At 39.6% G+C, this 13,446-nt stretch overlaps 2 protein-coding genes across 7 annotated transcripts in view; one reads left to right on the plus strand and one right to left on the minus strand.

The window, feature by feature from the left end:
- CTNNA3 (catenin alpha 3) overlaps positions 1-13,446 on the minus strand; it is an 896,431-nt gene that overhangs the window by 506,740 nt on the left and 376,245 nt on the right. The gene's annotated exons all lie outside the window — the stretch shown is intronic.
- The window catches only part of LRRTM3 (leucine rich repeat transmembrane neuronal 3), a 120,684-nt gene continuing 114,820 nt past the window's right edge, over positions 7,583-13,446 (plus strand). The window contains exons 1-2 of the mRNA XM_074958870.1: positions 7,583-8,100; positions 8,407-9,938. Coding sequence (XP_074814971.1) covers positions 8,097-8,100; positions 8,407-9,938 — 1,536 coding nt within the window. The 5' untranslated portion in view covers positions 7,583-8,096. The remainder of the gene's footprint in view (positions 8,101-8,406; positions 9,939-13,446) is intronic.

The following is a 13,446-nucleotide window of genomic DNA, read 5'->3' on the forward strand; positions in this document are numbered from 1 at the left end:
ATTAAAGAGAAAAATTCTGTATCTTTATATTTAAACTAGTGATGCTGATATATAACAGAACTTGTTTATTACTATGTCCTCACCTTGGATATTGTGTTCAGTTGGGGTCACCCTATCTCAGAAAAGATTCAACAGAAATAAAAGAACCTGAGAGGCGGGTGATGCAAATGACTAGGGACATGAAGGGACCTCTGTATAGAGATTTTCAAAATACTGTGACTGTTCCATTCAGAGAAAAGATAAATAAGATGGGACATGATAGAGGTATGGAAAATAATGAATGTCACAGGAAAAGCCAAATGTTCTCCTATTTGCACTCTCATTATATCGAAGGCAAATGTCACTAACCCCATTTCATAGATTGAGAAATAGAGACTCAGAGGTGGTAAGTGACATGTCCAAAGTCACAAAGCAAGTCTGCGCTAGCAGCAAGATTAATGCAATTTTTATGGCTCCCACTTCCATGCCTAATTCACTAGACCACACTTTTTCCCAACTGTCTCACCCATATAGCGGGGATTTCACCTCACCCAAAAGGAGCTCCTGAACTGACCTCACGGATGCTGAGGGTTCATTGCCTGCATCATATGGTAAGGAGTCTAGACAGCGTTATCTGGAAAGGCAAGAAGCAAGTAAGTGCACATTAAATGTCTAATAGGAAACATGTCTGAGGCACTCTGGCCCAATCCCTTAGCCACAACACTGATGAAATGGAAAGTATGTGGAAACATAACGTATGTCTATGCTTCATGTTTGCACAGAGGCAACTGCAGCATTCACCCTATGGCAATCTGGCTCCCCAAGAGGTAGGTTTGTCACCTTGGCCACCCACCATGCTCTGCTGCTGATACACATACTTCATCTGCAGAAATCTCACAGCAGCCTAGAGATGTATGCCCCTAAGAGAACTAACTGGACGGAAGACTGATCTCATAGATGGCTACCACTAAGTTCTGAAGAACAAATGCGAAGAGTGTGCACTATATGAGCAACCAGACAGCAGGCAGACTTTCCAGCAAACACTACAGTGGACCCACACAAAGACAGAGGCTGCAGACACAGTCGCAAGCATTCATTGTTGAGGCCCTGTACTTCTGCTGTTCAGATCCCTCTTTTAACTGAGATGCCGCATAACCAGTGAGAGAGTGTGCCGTCACTAAACAACTGAAAAAAAAAAAGGTTCATCATCTCCATATGAGTAAGTCAACTGGGAATTTTGTATCTCCAAGTGAACATACCACCAGATGTAACAATTGAGGGAAGCCTGCCAACTCTTAAGGCAACTTCAGTATCATAGTATAAGAAACCCAAGAGGAGTATCACAGTCCCCTGCAAGCATGCAGGAGTCATGGTATGATCCTGGAAATCTAGTCATTGCATGTCATGAGCACAATCTTGGCATCACGTTGATTGAACGGGTATGCTTCCTATTCTTGTATGCAGCAGGGCACCACAGAGCCCTTTGTGTTCCATCCATAGTGCACACAATGAAGGAATGTTTGCAACTGCATAAATCCTTGCATCATTTTGGTGTTGTGTGCAACCGTGCATGGAGAACACAATGCCTTGTGTAGCCCTGCATGGAATTGGGGAAATCCTGGGGGTATACAGAGGCCGTGACTGACTGATGTGGGTAGTGTCCCCAGTGTCCTCTGAAAGCACTCAAAGCCTAGGAGGCAAAATGCTGAGAGTGATTGGTACAGAAAGAGCATGGCTCCCCTCCTGCTTCTGGTCTCCCTTCAGCTCATCACAGAGCCTGTACCTCTGGATGATTTAAGCCGCAGTGAGGGCAAGGAATATTAGCCATACAAAGGAAGCTCTTCTTTGGAGACTGAGCCTCCCTTGCCTAACACCTAAGTTTCCACATTATGTAAAAACCCAGGTTCTGTTCAGGTACTGCACTGAAGTCTCACTTTGATGCCTCCATCCATTACCATCCTCTGTAGAATCCCCCATACACCTGCATCCTGCATGTGAACCCTGAACCTTCTCACCTCCTCCCTCTGCCTCACCTATACTCTATCCTAAACCACTGACCCTCCTCTACATTCCTTTTCCTTTTCCTCTCAGCCCTTGCCAAATCCTGTCTGTATCTCTCACTTTCCCATGATCAGATGTTTATGTTGGGAGTTTATAGCCTGTTTGGTGTACTTAACCAGTTCTAATCTTATCCTCAAAGAACAGCAGGTTCCTTTAATCAGTGCTGCCAAAAATGATGAACACATCTTATTAGACTTATCTACCTTTAAATGGACAGTGATCACACACTACAATACAATTTTGAACAAACTACAATTGCTAACCCTCTTGATTCCTGCCTTCCTTATTGCCAAACACCACCTCATAAACGGAGTATTTAGCCACTTCATGAATCCAAAGAGAGTAATGTGAGGATATTTGTCAACCACAGTTCTGAACAGGTATGTGTGTTTAAAAAACAAGTAAGTGGTGATAGATACAGCAACTGTATCTCTGGATACAAAACTTCTAAATCCAGAATCCTACATTATTGGATTTGTGCAGTAAGAAATGAGGGTAGTGCAGTGGGAAAGGATCATTGTGGCTTTTCAGAAGGTGAAGTAACCTGTAGCCTGTGGACTTCTTAGCAGCCTTACAGAAGTAAAAACATTTTTACCAAAAACTCATTCTGATCAAATGCTTCAACAAAAAAAGATCACCTCTTACACAGAGAACACTGAATGTGGAAGATGGGAAGCCCGTGATGGCACAGGCAAATATTTACTGTTATTTCGGTGAGCAAAATCCGATAACACTTGATTCCCTATGCTGATATAGTCCTGGAAATATTTGTAACTATCTTCATTTATCCTTCTTCCCCTCGCTTGTGGGCCTCACAAATCATTTACTCCACGTGCTGCCTTCCTATGTCTATTACCAAATGTTGACAGAAAATGGTGGCAGCTGCTGCATGTCCCAGCTATTTTTAATGAGCCTGAAAAATTGCAAGGACTTCTCCTATTGTACTTCCTAAACTGCCCCAATTCCAAATCAGCTCTATGGGGGTTACACGTACTGAGTTTCACAAAACAATATAAGGTACTTGATTCATCCCTTGGCTATGCCAGCTTCCGCTAGTAAACCAAGTTGCTGGGCCCCTGGTGATGGAAAATCCTCCCTGAGGGGTGTTGCAGCCATGCAAGGTAACCACCTACCTTGCTCCACTGAGAAGCTGCAGCGAACCAGCGCTGCCCCAAAAGTGGCCTGGGCTGGCCCAGGCAGAAAGTGAAAATCCAGTGGTTGAAGTGTCTGGGAGAGATGCTCGATCTGTCCATTTCCAGAGCTGAATGTATCTATTCCTGTTGGCTCAGAGACATGTTGGGGGCTACAGTTTGCATCTCCTTGTGTCACATCTAGACCCCATCATCTTTTATGGCAGCATTTACATTATCTAGCAAAAAAAAAAAAAAAGCACAAAAGAGCATATTCTATGGCAGTTTGACCACCTTTGCTCTCAAGTTAGAAGTGACGGATTTGGTTCAGAGAAAGAATCAAAACAATAGAGGCAGTTCAGTTAAAAAAATCAATTATTCACCCAGCTCTACTCCTAACACATTTTAAAATGTGTCCGTCTTTGTCTATGCTAGGTGCTAAGTCAGGTTTAACAAGGTGCTGTGACGTTGCACTCCATACAATTTTATGAAAATATGCTAATAAGTGTGAATATAATGTAACTGGACTATGCTTCATGCAACAGGTCTCTTGTAAAGCATTACAAAGCTTATAATCTACTGAGTGTGGTCATCCTATTTGTATTAATGTATCATTCTTGTATCTGAAACTAGAAATATAACTCTTAGGTCCTACTGTAATTTTGCAAAGTGTGGGCCATTAATGGTGGTTCGGGATCTTGATGGTTCCCATCAACTTGGACAACTAACCGTAGATGGATCTGTTTACTTGCAAGCCTTCCCGTGAGTCAGGCTGGGAAGAATGAAGGCTTGGGGTCTCACAGGACATGTGACTATGTCACCCGGTATTAGAATCCATCTTAACCTGGGGCTTTTCCATTTAGAAGGAGGGGTGGGGACCCAAAGAGACAAAAGATTCCTATCTTGTGCCAAAGCTATATAAGGGGGTAGAACAGAACAAAGGGGGCTGCAGAAATCCCCTAGCTAGTTCTGTTCCACCCCCTTATATAGCTTTTCTGAGCTGGAACAAAGACTGTACCGGGGAAAGGATTGGGCCCAGACTAGAAGGAGGCTAGTCTGTCAAAGAAGCTTATTGGAACATCTCTGAGGGTGATATTTGCCTGCATTTAGTTTCCTACTGTATTAGGCTTAGACTTCTGTGTGTTATTTTATTTTGTTTGGTAATTTACTTTGTTCTGTCTGTTATTACTTGGAACCACTTAAAGCCTACTTTTTATATTTAATAAAAACACTTTTTACTTATTAATTAACCCAGAGTAAGTAAGTATTAATACCTTGGGGGCAAACAGCTGTGCATATCTCTCTCTCAGTGTTATAGAGGGTGAACAATTTATGGGTTTACCCTGTATATGCTTTATACAGGGTAAAATGGATTTATTTGGGGTTTGGACACCACCGAGAGCTGGGTATCTGAGTGCTGGAGACAGGGGCACTTCTTAAGCGGTTTTCAGTTAAGCCTGCAGCTTGTGGGGGATGTGGTTCAGACTTGGGTCTGTGTTTGTAACAGGCAAGTGTGTCTGACTCAAACAAGGCAAGGTACTGAAGTCCCAAGCTAGCAGGGAAAACAGGCTCAGAGGTAGTCCCAGCACACCAGGTGGCAGTCCCAAAGAGGTTTCTGTGATCCAACCCATTACAGGTGCTAAGTCAGGTTTAAGAAGGTGCTAGCACATTTGCTCACACACTTCATTTTCCCAATGTAGTCAAAGCCTAGAAGAAAAAGTTAGCTCTCAAAGAGTAGATGCATAGCTGTTAAGGCACAGTTCATGACTAGTGATATATACCATCCTCCACAGCTTCTGTGGAATCACAATCTATGTCAAAAACAGAAGTCCTGAAATCCCTGAGAAAGTCACAAAAACAAACTGACTGAAACTTCCAGGGGCTTTGGGACATCTCAGGAGACACCTTCCTATCAGACAAAGAAAAGTGACAAACATTCCCTCTGAGCAGCAATACCCTGTTGGTGTGTGGCCCTCAAGATTTCTGCTACTTGCAGTCTCCTCTTGCTTGGAACTGTTGTTCCCAGTGGACCAGAATGGAAGATTGATTGACAAAATACAGTGAATAACTTACAATCCAGTATGAACAATATCAACATTCAGGAGCAACGTTGTGGAATACTAATGTATAAATAACATAAAATTAAATTCACAATGAATTTATTAAATTTTGAGTTAGTGTACTTATATGAAGACACTGCTATACTTCAGCTACCCCAAAATTGCAATAAGCCCTCTAACATATATGTCATCATTATTACAAAAGGGAGTTTATACATAAAAAGTGAAGAAAACCAGGGTGTAGAACAAGATTCAATCAAAAAGTTTGGGTCCGGTTCTTTTCTCACGGTTCTGTAAATTGGGAGGTAACTCCATTGACATCGGTTGCACCGTATACCGTTGTATAACCAGTGTCAATGAGATGTGAAGCAGGCCAATCATGTACAAATTCTCAGGCGCTTTCATAGCTAAGATATAGTCTTCAGTTAAACTGAACATAGACTTCAGTTAAAGCCTCTGATTTTCAAAAGTTTACAATTTGGCTGTAAAATGTTATGCTGAAACTTGGTATACAAGGTCTTGTGGTGGAAGTGATTTTGGTTGCACAATTTAAACAAAATCTGTTCAGCTGTCTGAAGACACAAATGCAAGTGAAGAAAAAGTGGTTATCCGATACTGGCACTTTTTCTGCTTGTATAATTCAAAAAAGATTCAGTTAAGAAAATTGAACTTGACAAGCAATTAACATCATGTTCCACACTTGCTCCGTTCAGCAATGCCTCATCACTATTTTCTACTTTATAAAGTAGAAATAACAGACCAACAGGATGGCAGGGCTCTTTTGTTTGCTCACCCTATTGGCAATCGTTAGAATCATGAAAAAAGCTACTGAAGTTCTGCTTACTTTTGGTGGCTGAGTCGACTCCTTAGCTCAACCAGAGAGATGGGAGTGGTCCCTAGGCAGGAGGACAGAGCAGATCCTGGAGGAAAATCCTTGGGACAGCAAGCTCAGGAATAAAGCTCTGGTTGGGATTTATGCTGTATTAGTGGTTTTTGTTATTAGTTAGTGATAAAGTCATGCCTAGTAAGGGGGAAATGTTAGAAAACTACCTCAGGGTTTTCATGCTCTGTTTAGAACCACAATGTAAAATGTTAGAACATTCCCAGTGCACTGATCACATTTCAAAATGTGGTATGTTTCAGAAGGAATTGTGTTACATGAAGCTGTATGCTTTCATCTGATTGTAAATCACAAGAGGCCTCATTGTGACACAAGCCACAGCCCATAGTAAGGCACAAAGTGCAGAGCCACAGTACCCCAGTAGATCACTGAAGGTATTCTGCCTTAAAATTGCTCAGAGCTCCCCAGCTACATTTGGGGGAATGCAATCAGCACCACCCCGTTAAAGGATATGGTATACTCTTTTGCTCTGGCTACCTCTTGCAGCAGACTGAGCCATTGTTCCACCTACTCTCTACCACCTTTCAGACACATTCTTCATTGAGGGGGAGAATCTCAGTAGCAGCCCCAGTGCTATAATTCCATCATACCCTGGCACTGAGCATGCAATGGGAAAGAGGAAGGCTCTGTTCCAACAGGTCACACAGGGGGTAGAGGCTCCTTAATCCCATGCAGTGAGGAAGGGGAGGGATGGAGGATTCTTGGTCTCACACATAAGGGTTAGCCACAAATGTATTTATATCTTAATTTTTATGTTCTTTAGATTTTACGGAAGTAAAAAAATCTATTCCTGGGTTTGTTAAATTAAGTTATATACGTTAAAAGTTCTTTAAATTACAGTAAATACACATTAAAAACTTTCCTAAGCATGTCTTTACTTAATATGACAAAATCAGTGGGACCAGATTCCATGTTAAATCTATTTGGCTCGTTTGCTCACAGGACTATATTTTAAACACAAGCTAGATTTAGTTAAAAACAGTTAATACTGTGATAGCAAGTTATGAAATAAAATGAACCTGATATTTTTATCCCCAACTTCCTTTTCACTGTGATTTTTTTTAAAAAAAGGCAAGAGGCAAAATGATAGCCTAAAAATATTTGTCATAATATAAATAGTCTATCCTTATTAAAATGCTGGATTACAGGCACAGTAAGTAGTTGATGTAGTTAAAAAGTAGTGAGTTATTGTGAAAACCGAGTGTTTGTGTTTGTAAAAACTCTTTGACAGAATCAAAAGAGACAGAGGATTTGTAAGTTTCGGAATATTTTGTTAGTTCACACTGAAGCTGACCACTCCACTCCCATTTAGTTACCCAGAACAATCACATTTCCCAGCAGAGTTTACTCATTTGCAAGATAAAAGAAAGACATTTCTGCACATGCCCATAATATTCTTCACCACTGGGGGCAGCTATACATAAGACTGCATTCACTGAAACCAAAGCAACAGTCGGAGGAGCTTTCAGAATGACAGTATGCAGAAGTGAACAGAGCTTGTTCATTGTACGGTGTTATTCTGTTATTCTGTGCTCCAAAGCAGCTTCATAGGATCGGGAGCTAACTACAATAACTGCTGTACTATGGAATACAGAGGTGTGAATTCAGATAGCTAATTGTTGCTTTGAGGAATCTATCATGCTTTCACATAAAGAGAGATTTTAAAAGCCAGGTTTCTAACTGTAAAGATGCAAAACCGTAATATCCATGAAGATCCTATTACCTAGGAAGAATCTGACATTTTGCTGTGAATGGTGTGTTGGGATTTATTTATTCTTGGAGTGTTCTGCATGGCTGGCAAAGAATAATGTTCCAAAATCAGTCCATCTCCCAAGGGGTCCAATTTTTCTTCCTGGGTGTCAGCAAGCCCTGACTCACAACAGTGCAGCTGACAGGGACTGTCATGCTTGTGGCACCCTAACCAAAAACAAAAGACCTAAGGACGACCTTTGAACAACACAAAGGATGGGTATGTTTTTCATTTTTTTAAATATACAGTTTGTAGCTTCTGCATAGACCCTGTTTTAATTGTTCTATAGACCTACCTTGATATGATTTAGGATCATAGTTTAAATAAATGTAATCAATAGACATTTTAACTATTTTTACAATATTTATAAAGACATTTTTTAAATCTGAGTAAAAGAAAATAATGTGCAAAGTAGCTGTCAAGCTAGAAATTTTTTAAATGATTTTTAAAAGAAAGTCTTAGCATGATTTTTAAAATGACTGATCTTTTGGGGGGATAACTTTTCTAAGTTGTTTTTATTTCCAGGTTTCAATGTAATTAGGCTACTGAGCGGATCAGCTGTAGCCCTGGTACTAGCCCCTACTGTATTACTGACAATGCTTTCTTCTGCTGAACGAGGATGCCCTAAGAGCTGTAGGTGTGAAGGAAAAATGGTATATTGTGAATCTCAGAAATTACAGGAGATACCCTTGACTATATCTGCTGGTTGTTTAGGTTTGTCCCTTCGCTATAACAGCCTCCAAAAACTAAAACATAATCAGTTTAAAGGTCTAAATCAGCTCACCTGGCTGTATCTAGACCATAACCACATCAGCAATATTGACGAAAATGCTTTCAATGGAATACGCAGACTAAAAGAGTTGATCCTGAGTTCCAACAGAATCGCCTTTTTTCTTAATAATACCTTCAGACCTGTGACAAATCTCCGTAACTTGGATCTGTCATACAATCAGCTGCAGTCTCTGGGATCTGAACAGTTCAGGGGCTTAAGGAAGCTGCTGAGTTTACATTTGCGATCCAATTCCCTAAGAACCATCCCTGTTCGAATATTCCAAGACTGTAGGAATCTTGAACTTCTGGACCTGGGTTACAATCGCATCCGAAGTTTAGCAAGGAATGTCTTTGCAGGCATGATCAGGCTGAAGGAGCTTCACCTGGAGCACAATCAGTTTTCTAAGCTCAACCTGGCACTTTTTCCAAGACTAGTCAGCCTTCAAAACCTTTATTTACAGTGGAATAAAATCAGTGTGATAGGACAAACTATGTCCTGGACCTGGAGCTCATTACAAAGGCTTGATTTATCTGGTAATGAAATAGAAGCTTTCAGTGGACCTAGTGTTTTTCAGTGTGTTCCCAATTTACAGCGCCTCAACCTGGATTCAAACAAGCTCACATTTATTGGTCAAGAAATTTTGGATTCTTGGATATCCCTCAATGATATCAGCCTTGCTGGGAATATATGGGAATGCAGCAGAAACATTTGCTCTCTGGTAAACTGGCTAAAAAGTTTTAAAGGGCTGAGGGAAAATACAATTATCTGTGCCAGCCCCAAAGAGCTGCAAGGGGTGAATGTTATTGATGCAGTGAAAAACTACAGCATCTGTGGCAAAAGTACTACAGAGAGGTTTGAATTAGCAAGAGCTCCCCCAAAGCCAACATTTAAACCAAAACTCACCAGGCCTAAACATGACAGCAAGCCTCCTCTGCCCCCAACTATCGGAACCACCGAATCCAGCTCAGAACTCGAGCATGACACAGAACACATCTCCTTTCATAAAATAATAGCAGGGAGTGTGGCCCTTTTTTTGTCTGTGCTTGTGATCCTGCTGGTAATCTATGTGTCATGGAAGCGTTACCCAGCCAGTATGAAGCAGCTGCAGCAACACTCTCTCATGCGAAGGCACAGGAAAAAAAAACGACAGTCACTGAAGCAAATGACTCCAACCACACAGGAATTTTATGTAGATTATAAACCTACCAACACTGAAACCAGTGAGATGTTGCTGAATGGAACAGGACCCTGCACGTATAACAAATCAGGCTCCAGGGAATGTGAGGTATGAACCGTTGAGATTAAAAAAAGCTTTTAAAAGCTGGGAAATAGTGGTGCTTTATTGAACTCTAGTGACTATAAAGGGGACGTGGGGGGTTTTCACTCCTTTGGCACAGCACTTCCATGTCACTTTTTTGGTACATTCATAATACCGGTCATTTTACTCTCATACATAATCAACTCATTGAAATTTAAATACCACAAATAATATGAAGCTTCAGCTCTATTGTACAGACCATCTACTGATTTCATTAAAATCTCACTTGTTTTCAAATAGAAAACTTCTTTCATAACTAATCCACCACATCTGCAGTGAGTGTGCCTCTGTTTGGGGAGAAAAATGACAACAATACAAAGAAAAATGTTTTGAAGTTCACTTTATGAATCAAAGACACATTGAATGAGCCAGGTACTATAGCTTCATATAAATTCTAGGAGTTGCTTGAGCTTAGAGATGGTGCAGGAACAGCCCTGAAAAAATGCTTGATTTTTGTGCCATGTAAAGCATGATCAAAAAGCCAATGCTAAGTAAAAGTTTCAGGAGACCAGTGTGTGTCACAGAAAGCTAAGGGGAGAGAAAAATCCAGGCTTAATAAAGAAAACAGAAAAGAATGTAGAATGCAGTTTACTGTACTATATGAAAATACAAAGAGTTTCTAGGGCTGATAACTACTAATAGAAATCTGTTCATGTGGCTTCATACAAAAGGTGCCAGTGTTTATCCCTTCTTACATCCAGTTGCCTTTCAGAAAGTAGTCAAAAGGCATTCATTAAACCAGGCGCAGAAATTCCTTATTGATGTAATTAGAGGAACTCAAATGTGCAGTAGCAAATGCAAGACCACTTCCTGCACACATTTGTTTGGGTGCTTATTAGAAATTCTCTTTTCAAGACTGTCAAAGACATTAATGTGGTTAATCAAACCATTAAATCTGTCATTTTCTTCATTTTTTTATTTGTGGTCTGTGCTCATTAGAGTATCTGGATGTGCTTTGCATACCACCCATGTTATAGCTAAATGAAGCTTCAAGTATTTAGAAAGCCAATCAGGGTACATTTTAGAAACACCACAGCAACTGGAAAGAGCTTACAATGAAAACTGGTTCTTCTCTAACCAGAGGAAAAATGCATCTAAATGATCTTTTGAAAAAATGACAAATGATTTTTATCATCATAACCCTGCTGACATTACAAGAATTCATAGATATTAATTTTTAACGTGAAGTCATTCATCAGTATGTTTCTGGATCAATCCAGATGGCTATTTGTAATCTGGATCACTGTCCCTCTCCCTCAAAGTCATTGACAAAACTGTATTGATTGCAAAATATACCATCACCCATATATTAAAATAAGTTATAACCCTAACATATTAGATAAAGGATCTTTTAAACTCTCTTCTTTCTCATTTTTCAAATAGAACAGCATCATTAAAGAAGCTAATCAGTAATTTCATTATCTCTATTTTGTAACTTGATTTGGCTTAGTAAATTGCACGTCTTTGACCACTTGGGAGGGAATGTTTCTACAGCGCAGTTTCACTGCAGCAGATTAGAAAAAGCAAAATCTTTTAACAGGGTGTTCTTGTGGATTCTTTGCTTACTGGGGAAAAATAATCAAAACAAATCACCTTGAACTATGCTAGATATCATGAAACAAGGTCAGAACGCATCATTTAAACAGCACTAATGCACTTAAGCTCATTTTAGTGTAGTAAAATTATTTTGTTTTTAAGGTCTATAAACAGAAAATAATAGAGAGTGGATTATTCATAAAATACTGAACCATGTACCATGTAATTCTGGTACCATATGTTTACTGAGTGCAAAGAGTCTTCGATTCCAACATGATTAATAATGCAGGTGCTTGGTGCACTTTAAACTGTACTGCTGAACATAATGTAATTTTTCCAACTTGTAGTTTTGAAATTTTATATAAAATGGCAGTAAAATGAACACATCTAAATCCATTAAAGAACTATATTTTCTACCAACAAACCTTGCCTATGACTGAAATGAAGGATTAGGGTTTGCCAGAAAGACAGGATTAAAAGGCATGTACTTTTTGGCTTCACCAGTGCCTAAAATGGTGACTAACACTATATGCAGCCAAACAGGAAAAAAATACATTTACCAAAAAATGAAAGGATAAAGAACGCTATTTTGGGGTGATTCATATACTTAGAAAAATCTGTTTTATACAACTAATCCAGGATCATTTCTATATAAAAATATTCAGTACATGTTCTAAGTAACTTTGTGTCCTCAGTGAAATATAATGTTAAATATGTTTAAAATATTTTATAAGGTTGACTTTAAAAATGTGTCAAGTTTTTTAATGCCTCAATCTGACCATACATGAAGAAAATACTAAATAGAAAATAATCTACAATCTCTTCCAGAGGAAAATACTTGTAAAAACAAACTGCATTTTTTAAAATCCAGGTGTGTGTCGGTGTGAAAGAAAGACAGGCACAAAACTGAGGCCAACTATGAAGTCTCTTCAAATACCAGCCACTGAAACCATTATTACTAAATTCTTCAGCGTAGATGGTTAAGATAATAATGAAAATTCAACATGTTTATATTAAAGTATAGACATGATTAGAAAGGCAATTTAGTCAATTATTATATGAAAGATGCCTAATAGTTTATATTTACATTTTCACATATTTTCAGTGGTAAACACAGATGGATGGGTAATGATCACTACAGTTATTTGATAAAGAAACTGCTGGCTCACTGTGCAGAACATAAAGGCCTGTGCCAACAATCCCCAACTGAACAGCTTAAGAGGGCTGAGTTGAATAATGGTTATTAAATCCAGTTGTGGTGACTACGGGTTATAAAAAGTTTTACTCTAGCCTCAAACCATGTTATCTACAGATTAAAAATACCATGTTTGAATCTAGGTAGAGTCCTAGGTTGACCAAATCATGTTACCATTTAGCTACACAATTTAACAACTGTGTTAAAACCACTCGTTTTGGCTGTCTATACCGCACAGTCCTGGTGTCGCAAATCCTAACCGTTTTGATTTCCAGTCCTACAGGGTAAATTCCACTGAACTACAGTAAGTTTTCGTTAAAAAGACTCTCCTTTCCTGAAAAACAAGTGGCGGTTTTTTAAGTTTTCAGGATCATATGGTCCTTCTCATTCTTCCTCAAATATGTGCAAATAACTCTGATCCTGGCCCAGATTTTGCTTTATGTAGGGCAACTTTGTGCCACTCTGTCATAAAGCTACCTTAAACCGTGCAACTGGAGAATTTCTGTTATGCAGAGAAATCAACAGGTGTTGTACAGCAGCCATAGTCCCTTTTATGCCACCCCACCAGATTGCCAGTGTATAGGCATGACTGGTGGAAGTGGGTGTGGACAGGATACCCTTATGTGCCAGTGATCTCCAGGTACCCTTAATTTACACCTTGGACTTGAGTAGTGTCAGGACACTCCAGAAATAGGGGAGCGCCAAGGTGGCTTGAAGCCAGTGATGCCTTCTCCTATTCCTCCT

The sequence above is a fragment of the Natator depressus genome, chromosome 7 (assembly GCF_965152275.1).
Source record: "Natator depressus isolate rNatDep1 chromosome 7, rNatDep2.hap1, whole genome shotgun sequence".
Lineage (NCBI taxonomy): Eukaryota > Metazoa > Chordata > Testudines > Cheloniidae > Natator > Natator depressus.